The sequence below is a fragment of the Argiope bruennichi genome, chromosome X2, assembly GCF_947563725.1.
Source record: "Argiope bruennichi chromosome X2, qqArgBrue1.1, whole genome shotgun sequence".
Classification (NCBI taxonomy): domain Eukaryota; kingdom Metazoa; phylum Arthropoda; class Arachnida; order Araneae; family Araneidae; genus Argiope; species Argiope bruennichi.
The window spans coordinates 33,281,372-33,291,255 of NC_079163.1; the positions used below are offsets into that span (position 1 = coordinate 33,281,372).

At 30.1% G+C, this 9,884-nt stretch overlaps 1 protein-coding gene across 1 annotated transcript in view; it reads right to left on the reverse strand.

Moving 5' to 3' along the window:
- The window catches only part of LOC129960730 (serine/threonine-protein phosphatase 6 regulatory ankyrin repeat subunit C-like), a 103,048-nt gene extending 93,407 nt beyond the window's left edge, over window positions 1–9,641 (reverse strand). Inside the window, exon 1 of the mRNA XM_056074329.1 lies at window positions 9,552–9,641. Within this exon, the coding sequence (XP_055930304.1) occupies window positions 9,552–9,632 (81 nt within the window). The 5' untranslated portion in view covers window positions 9,633–9,641. The remainder of the gene's footprint in view (window positions 1–9,551) is intronic.
- Between the last annotated feature and the right edge of the window lie 243 nt (window positions 9,642–9,884).

Consider the following 9,884-nt stretch of genomic DNA (forward strand, 5'->3'; position numbering starts at 1 on the left):
CAGGCTATTGCGTCGTTGTAATCAATATTGGCATTGATGATTCGCACTTCTGGATTTAGAAGTTTAAAGCGGATTCACTTCTCTTCTGGATTATGACGTGCATTTTAAATGCTATTTTTTAGTAATTTACGAATTAGCTTGAACATAAAAATAATAATTTCGGACAAAATTAGCTCCTCGCCACTATCACAGAACTCTCTAATATATTGGTACATTGTTTAGTTTAGTTATATTAATGTCCCATTTTAAAGCAACACTAGGGCTATTTTGGGGCGGTCCTCTTAATTTTGAGCCTCAGTCAGATGACGAGGTCACCTGGCACTTCCCTCTCCAAACTACGCCACACCAGCAGGAGGACGTTTGTCCAGGATGTTTAACGTACACCAGACCCGCTTACACAATGGTTTTTCGGTGGAATCGAGGTTCGAGCCTGAAATCCCCCGGTTACAACCAGGCCACCCGGCCCCATTCTATTGTTACTACTGTAAATAGATAGTGTATGTCCAAATCTGTTTTTTAGATTGATATGAACGCACTTCTACCTTTCTAGGAGAGTTAAAGTTGAATGTGCTTTTTATAGAAATAGAATTCATAGAATTTCGTAAAATTATTATGGTAAAAATTAAGATATGGTCTTATTTTAAAAATATTTTCAAGTTTCAATTATTTCTAGTTTACTGAAACTGCATTATGTATTAGTATCCGAACTTTACGATTTTTTTGCGAAGGAAATAGGAGTAGCATAATGGTCGTTTTGAAAAAGGAATATTTGTTACTTTATCTGAACAAATTTCTAAAATGGCCTTAAAAATTAGAATCAACAAAAACTCCTCTTTAGTATTTTTAAAAAATGAGAATCAGATTATTATATAAAGTACCAATTATTTAAAAATCAATTACAAATATTTGATAAATAAAAACACTCAGATTTTTGAAATTCGAAAAAAATTATTACATTACATAAAATTATAATGTGATACAGATTTCACGAAAGGCAAAATCTATATGATTGATAGTTTTAAAAAAATTATTCTGATTTTTTACAATTAATTAGTTGCACTAGTTTCCTATTATCATTATTTCATCTTATAATATTTTAAAATCATTCACAATAATAAAATACAATTTCAACATTCTGAAAATTTTTATTTTGACTTTATCACAAATATTTTAAATTAATAATCTATTAATATGAAATCAACTTATTCTCTGATAAGCTAATTTTCATTTGCTTTGGTTAGCCATATGGAATACTTCATTTCATATTCTTATCAGCTCGTAACACTGACACTTCTTTGCACGGAATTACATCATCACTGTAAACTTGGACAAGGTCCCAGGCTGTACCGGAAAGTAAGAGAAAAGCTGTTTAACGGTTAAAAATAGGAGAGGAAGTTTTGATTTCTTGGAACATGTTACCAAAAATATGGTTATTACTCATCTGTTACAAGACAGAATGAGCAATGACGAAAGAAGATCGTTTTCTTTGACTTGTGTACATAAAACGGCATTGAGCTAATGATTATGTCTCACTTCACAGAAATGATAGTGTCGTGACATTTCTGAGTTTACTTGAATTCAGTATGCTTTTTTTTATATTAAAGTATGTATTTTATATTCATTTAATCCCTATTGCAAATTTTTTTTAATATCAAATTGCCATATTCGTAACAATTGTATCATTGTATCATAAAGAACCCTAAATACAATAGATTTTGAAATACTAAATATATAATACTTCGTCTAAAATCATGGACACCTTTTTTAAATTTATGTATGCTCAATTTCAAACTTATTTTTTTCTCCGTACAATATTCCGATATACATGCATTGTTTTAAAGTAAATATATTAGCTGCTGAATTAAAACCGAAACAAAATTAAAATGTAAATACTGTATTAAGTACTCTAAAATTAGAATTGCACTGATAATAAATTTGTAATTTTATAGTATTCTATAGGATATCTAATGTCTGAAAAACCATGTTAATGCTATAATAAAAAATATTAAATATTAGATTTGAAAATTTAAGAAGAATCTGTTGATGACAACAACATACATAATCATATGCCATTTATTTATTTACAGTTTGTTACCTGTTGATTTATGTAATGTTTACTTTTAAAAAAAAGCTTTCCTATTTCATATTTTCTGTTAGAAACTCATTCATTTATATACACTTTTCAAAAAAAAAGATTAAAAGATTACACACTTTTTTCGAGAAATACATAAGTTCCAATCATTTTATTTTAGAAAAATCAGATTGGATATTTTAACGTAGTCTTATAAGCATATGTCGCTAGAAAATATGGCTTATAAAATTATTTTATTCATTTAAGCAGATAAAAGAAAACACTTCTATCATCACTGGAGATTCCGACAGTTTTTATGTTTCAAAGCAAAAATCTTCAATAGTTTTTATTGGAATTTTATATTAATACGGCTTATCGTCTCTCCGAATGGCGCAAGTAGATTGATATCAATTTCGACTATTATTTATAAATTGGTCATATTAGATAGTCCTTACGAGGTAGTCTTCCCATTTCTTCACTGAGAGATTTTCAAGTTTTTGAATTATCAGACTTTACCTTGACCGCGTAGAATCCATCTCCGAAAGATATCTTATACATGTTCCATTGAATTCTAGACGGAAGGTTATTCTAACTTCTCAATTCGTACAATGACTTGTTCTAAAAACCATTCAATAAGATGTAATTTTTAATATAGAACGTTGTCATCCATTCATATGAAAATGTCTCATGTGGCCGTAGCATTATATAAATAAAGGCCGTAGCATTATTTAAGAATAACTTCCCCTAACTTTCTCCCCATCAAATAGCCATTTTAAATGATTTTAATTTTCCGGTCTGTAAATTTACCTGAATTTATTCCTTCTTAAATCCAAAGTCCACAGCCCCGATTCTGTCATACTTCGCCTACAGGATTCGGATTATTTCTCATATTATAATCTGTTTTTATTAAGATACGAAGATTGAACGGCTACAAAGAGAAGGCTGGTTCATCTGTAAAGAGAACTTGATACTGCTCAGTGATATCCCGATTGCTTGTCCATGAACCAAATTTCTACTTGTCCCTGGTTGTCTTACGACTCAAAGATGCAAAAGAAAAGTCTGTGAGCGAATAACCCATACTAATGTTTCATATTTGTATATAAACCATAGATTTACTAGTTCGGAAATTGTCCCTTTGTTGATAAGTGCAATTTTGCTTTAAAATGGTTGTTATGGTTTGAAAACTGTCTTTTGGCTCCTTATATTATGCGCTTACAACAATGATTCGATCTTCTGCCAGCATCTCCAGTAGTTTAGGATTGGTTTCAATGTCAAACATTATTCTTTCAGATAGGACAAAGAAAATTTTCATCTTTCTCTGCAATTAACCTCTTGCGAATTGTTCGACAAGATATTTATATTGGTAAATCATAAAGCCGAAACATCACTCGAACTGGTTTTACACATTTTTTTCCAAGAACAAAAATTTTCTGAAAACAAATAGCATAGTCTGGGATTCCCAGCTTATTGTGGGTTTATATATATTTGAAGATATTAATTCTATTTTGAGTAAAAAATTTTTTCTCGCAGGGTATTTGAAACAATACAATTTACTATTTTATGCTTCATGCATTGGATAAAAATAGTGTTGTAAAAACTAGGGTAAATTTTACTCCTGGGTGAATTTTATTTTAGTTTTTTAGAACTGTGATGTAAAATGATGCATATTCTGCTCTATGAATTATATTTAATGCCAACTAAAAGTTGATTAAGATGAAAGAATTCACTATAAAATCATTTTTGCTAAAGGATATATTGAATCTTTTAGAGAAGTTAAAAAAAGTTGTGGCAATATGATTGCCAGATTTTATGGAAATAAACTTCTATTTGTTCTTTCAAAGACTTTTATTCCACACAATGAAACTGCTTTCTAGTTATTGAAGAAGGTTTTGTATAATTTGATAAAAACAATGACTATGCTACAAAATGTTTTCGTAATTCACTCGAACTTTTTCACTTATTTAATTCTAACTGCCTTTGAATTTAGTAGCAATAAAAGTATATGCATGCTGTTTTTTTACATTAAAATTATAAAAGAGTCTTAGATTAAAATAATTTTTCATGTATCTATATGGTAAGTTTTAGTATTTTATTGGATTTATAAGTTATTAATAGGGTAATACTTCTTTTCATTTATTATTTTTGTAATGAAGATATCTATTTAGGAAATGGGCTCTTATCTGTTGACCTCAAGTATAAGGGTCTAATGCCTGTTATATAGAACACTAATATTTTAAAGTAAAAGGAAAGTCAGTTACAGATTATATTACTGAATGTATCTTGTTATTTTTTGTATTTTATTCGTGCTGCGTATTAACATACAAGTTAGAAATGAAAAAAAAAAAAAAATGCAAAAGTTTTTTGCCAGAAAAATGCATAAAAAAATGGTTTGAAAGTTTTAAAAAACTGATTAATTGTGTTAAAAAGAAATTGCAACAGTACCAAAATATATTAAATGTGGTATTAAATCATTACTCTATAAAAAATACCACTCTTGTTTAGTAAAAATAATAGAGATCAGTTATTAGAAAGAAAAACAAAGAACCGAAGAAAACACAATTCGTGATGGTAAATTTATGTTTACTAAGCATTCGCGAGATTTGAATTTGAAATGAATTAATCATTTATTTGAAATTAAATAAATTGTTCGCTCAATTCTGAATAGTTTTCAAAATCATTCTGGCCTGAAAGTAGTCTTTGATTAACTCTAATTGATTTTGAAACACACAAGACAGTTCCATCCGATTTTTAGAGTTCATTGTACTAAAATGGAAACTTGTAGCTTTGAGAAAACTTTTGATTGAAATCAGAAAATTAGTCTTTTCAGCATTTTATCTTATCATAAAAAAGAACAAATCTCCTTTTAAATTTATTTAGACAAATAAGCTGTAAAAAATTATAAAAACATGCATTGTAAAATGATGCAGAAATGTATAAAAAAAAAAAATCACTGTAAAGTAGAATCTAAACTCAGGTCTCCACCATGATATTTTTTTGCACACTTGAAAATTTTATAAAATTGTTGGAATGTTCAAATTTAGAATTTACTGCTATTTGAAAAAATTTTAAGACACCTGAAAAGAATTATATCAGTAAAAATTATACATTAATTATTCTTAATAGCAGTATCTTAAATGCAAAGTATAGTTATACAAACGTCCTGTTTTAAAGAAACACAAAAAACGGCTATTTTAGGACGGACCTTGTAATTTTGAGCCGCGGACAGATGACGATGACGAGTACGACACCTGAGCTGGCACCCACCTCTCCACATCACGCCGCATCAGCGGGAGAGCGTTTCGCCAGGACATTTAACGTGCGCGAGACCAGCTTACAAGACGGTTCTTCGGTGGAATCGGGTATCGAACCTGAAACCCTCCGGTTCGCAAGCCGAGACCTTACTACCGGGCCATCTTAATTGCAAATGTAGGGGATTGAAAACAGGAGTATTCTCTCCTTAGTGTTGCATTAAGTTCTGAAATTTTGGGTAGCGTGTAAATGGAATTTTTTTAAAGGAATATAGAATGACTATGTATGGTACTGTATATTGAATTAAAGAGAACTGAACATTTTTTCATAAACATATTTCTAGCACGGAAAACATTTGCAAGGGTTCGGTTAAGAACATTGTCGTATTTTGTCTCCATTTTTTTTTCTTTGGAACAATCAATTTCATTTTGACGTAAGGCACAGTGAGTAACACGAATTCTCTAGAATATTTATTACAGTAACCACATACTATATGGCTTTACTGCTTTTTATTGATCTCTTTCTATGGTAGTTGAGTTGGGATATATCTGAAATGGCGTGAAAATTCATGACAAACCTTCTACGAAAAATGCTGGTCAAAAAACATGTAACAATTTAAGTTTTGTTGTTGCACTAACGGTAGGTATAGAAACAAATGCTTTCTTTCAGAAATTCGTTAACTATAACAAATTTAATACCAATTTGTGTTAGGCTGTATCCATTAACTTCAAAGAGTACTATTTGAAATTTGGTACAACAAAAAAGATCTTTTAGTAATCGATTTAACTAACTTCTATAAATCACGAGTTAGTTCTTAACTCTGAAAAGCTCTCTGCTTTCAATTAGACTTTTGCCACTTAAAAAAAAATCACCAGAAATGGAGTGCAATAAGTTGCATTAAGATTTCACGAACCATGGGACACTGAGTGCTGGAATTTGGTGACGTCGGTTTTTGCGTGACTTGGATGAACGAGTTTTCCCCATTAGATCTTCAGGTGAGAAATAGTAGAGAAAAAGAAAGTGAGTTTCAAACATGATGGCACGTTTTGGACAAGAGCCCACATTTTGGATCGATTCCCACTGGAATATGCGTGAGTGACCTCCATACAGTTTAAGCTCGGTTTCTGGGTGATAGAGTTAAGAAGAATTTCCGGCCAAACTGTGCTTTGGATTCTGTTTTTCTTTATTTCTTGTTCTGGACTATGACGATCTTGGTTTAATTCGGTCAGTTGGGAAGGCTCAAGGTTTGTTGGAATCGGAAGGTAGGAGTGGCATCATTATTGTGATGGGAACAGAGTGGGGGTATTATTTTCCGTGCTGAATTGCGTGGAAAGTCATAACGATAATTTTGATTTCGTTGAATGAAATCATATTCAAAAGAAAGAATGACTTTGAAGTTTTCTTTATCAAGAAATACGTGACAAAGGAATTTTACTTCGTAAATTTAATCAGAAATTCATAAAGTTTCGGATAAAACTTTTCTGGTATATAATATACATTCTAAATGAAGAAAAAGCTATGCATTTTAAATTTTCAACCCATTTATCTTCGAAATGAATGGGTCTCATTAAATCCACCGCCAAAAGACTTTAATGTGGTTTGGTACATCAATATTTCTAAGAAAGTGGAAAATACAAATTCAGCTTCGTTAGAATGGATTAGTTTTTTCTCAAAGAGTGTATATCATTGGAAAATGTCATACTAATCGATTGAAGAGTATGTATAAGGTGGCAAAGTTTGCGGATTGATCATGTACATTCTATATCTGAGATATTCCCAGAGCCAGATCATGTTTTTTTTTTGGGGGGGGGGAGGTTCTCAGAGCTTCTTTTTGTGTGTGCATAACGCGTCCATTTGTGATGTGCATACCATTCAAATGCTCTTTAGAATTCTCGCATGCGCTGAACATCTTGCGACAGGACAAAATAAGCACTATCTATCGAAAACTTCGAGTTTCTGTACCTATAACTGTAACCGTGAGAGCCACTTTGTTGCCGTTCATAGAATTCTGAGTTCATATCTCTCAATAACTATATCTGAAATCTCACCTCGAACGGTTGAACGGAACGGAGCCAGAATTCCATATATCGACAATTTCTTTTATGACCACCTTATACATAAAATACTCCATGCGTACACACAGAAAACAAATATAAAAATTCGAAGTATGCTGTTTATCATAGAAAATAGTATGAAATACAAGATTGCCAAATATAAGGTTACTGCTAACTAAGCATATAAATGAAATTTTTTAAGGCAATTTGGGAAGAAGGGGGCTAGTTGTAACAATTTTTAGAAAAGTGTTTATATTTTTAAATGTATTCTCGATTTCAGGAATATAACTACTCATTTCTATAGCTTAACGATTCATTCATTATATGCATAAAAAATATTCAAAAATTTTGATGATTTTAACACGAGAATTATTTTTTCAAGATTAGTTGGCTGTTACAATTTGCTCGAATATAACTCAAATGTAACAGAAGTGGAATTAGTTGTAAAAATAAAAGTAAAAATACTTAAAATTAGTCTTTCTTTATCATTCCTTTATTAATAAAAATAAATACATAAAGCATTTTGCAATTATTATTACTTAGCATAATGATAATAAATAATATCAAATGGGTTACTATAAAATAAACATAAAATTATTTAACCAATCAACATAGAAATCAATCTGCATCAGAATTGCAGTGAACATAAGCAAACAATAAATGAGCTTCCTATCATACACATTTTTCAACCACATTTTTCCAAATTAAGCATTTAAACCACTTTCCTTCATCAAAATTGGGGGGGGGGAGGTCGGTGGCCTGATTGTAATGTCTTTGATTTCTGGCCAGAGTGTCTGAAATCCAAGACATTAGTTAGACACTTTTGTCTGAAACCGATATCACCAAAGAACTCCTCTATAAGTGGATTTGGAGTAAGTTAAATCTATCAGATCTGAACGTCTCTTGATGTTGGGTTGAAGGAGCAGAGGCACTGTCAACTCATACGCATTCCTCGACATCTGACGCTGTTCAAAATAGCATAGTTCTATAGCAAAATAGCCCCAAAGTTGCTTCAAAACAGGATGCTAATGAAATATACTATAAATTAATATATCACACAGTGTTGCTGAGTGCATTCCAAGCTGGTTGGAAACCATTTTTTCCTTTTTAAAATCTGTATAGGAATTCAAAATCCTCTTCTTCACCCTATTTCCCTTTATTTATCATTCAGATCATTTTTCCGTAAAATTTTCTCTTTCTCTTCTCTTTCTTTCATTTCTTATTAATTATGTAATCATCTTTTTCCACTGTTTCTTTATTAGGTGGGTGAGTTAGGAATTATTTTTATTTCTTATCTTTTTTTCAATTTAGAGCTTTTGTTAAACTCTGAAATGAATCCTTAGAGGGAGATCTGACTTCTGAGAATGCACGATAATATTTATAGCAAAAATTCTAAGCATATCAATCAAATACAAATGAAGAGCATTTTTGCAAATTTTTGTCTGTTACAACTTTCCCCATTGCCCAATTTCGGACTTTTTTGTAGATTTATAAAATAATATTGCGATTAAGGGAAAAATTTAAGTAGCTTTATAAAATTTAATACATAGACAAATTAAATAAGCAAAAATATTTTTTAAAACAAGGAATTAACTTATCTTAAATCAAGATTTACTTAATATCTTTTTTTCATTTAATAGATAAAATGGAATATGTGTTCAGAAATTCTCACATTAAACATAACATTTGCTGCTTTTAACTTCTAAACAGGGTACAAGAAATTTATGAAATAAATCTCAAATTAGATTTTTACTGTTTTTTTTAATAAAGAAACTTTAGTTTAAAGATTTGAACTGTGCTAAATCAATGAATTACAACGATATATGGAATATCCAAAATAATATTTCTTGTATCTAAAATTAGATACAAAAAAATGTTGGGATATTGATTTTCGTAAAAATAGAAAGAAAATATGTAAAGATTAATGAAATTAAAACTAGTGCAAATTTTACATATAACTTTAGAAATTCAAAATTATACTGTTGGAATTTTATTGAAAATCGTAGTTCTATTTCATGAACAAAAGCAATAAAAATGATGTCTAAGACACCAATGTTTGATGGAAAAGTGACAGATGTAACTTTGTTTTTCAAATAAACACAGTGGCCTTACATGCTAGAGATAAAAAGATATTTATATTTATCCGCATATTCATGTTATTGAATAAAGAATGTTACCTTTGCTACGGCGTTGATGTTGGCTCCCATGTCCAAAAATCTGTCAGCCATGAAAACTTTATTATCCCGAATTGCATACATTAGAGGAGTATATCCATTTTCCTGAAATACAATGAAAAAATATTAAAATTAATATTGCAAGATATTGGTAACACAGTTATTTTGATTAGAATATAATTGGAATAGTAAATGGATTACAGGATTGGATTACCTTATAATACAGATTATTAAAATATTTCGTGGTATTCGAAATGCATAATATTAATGCATCATATTATTCTAGAGTACACTAAAGCGCTTATTTAATCATCATATCTTATTGATTCATGAAGT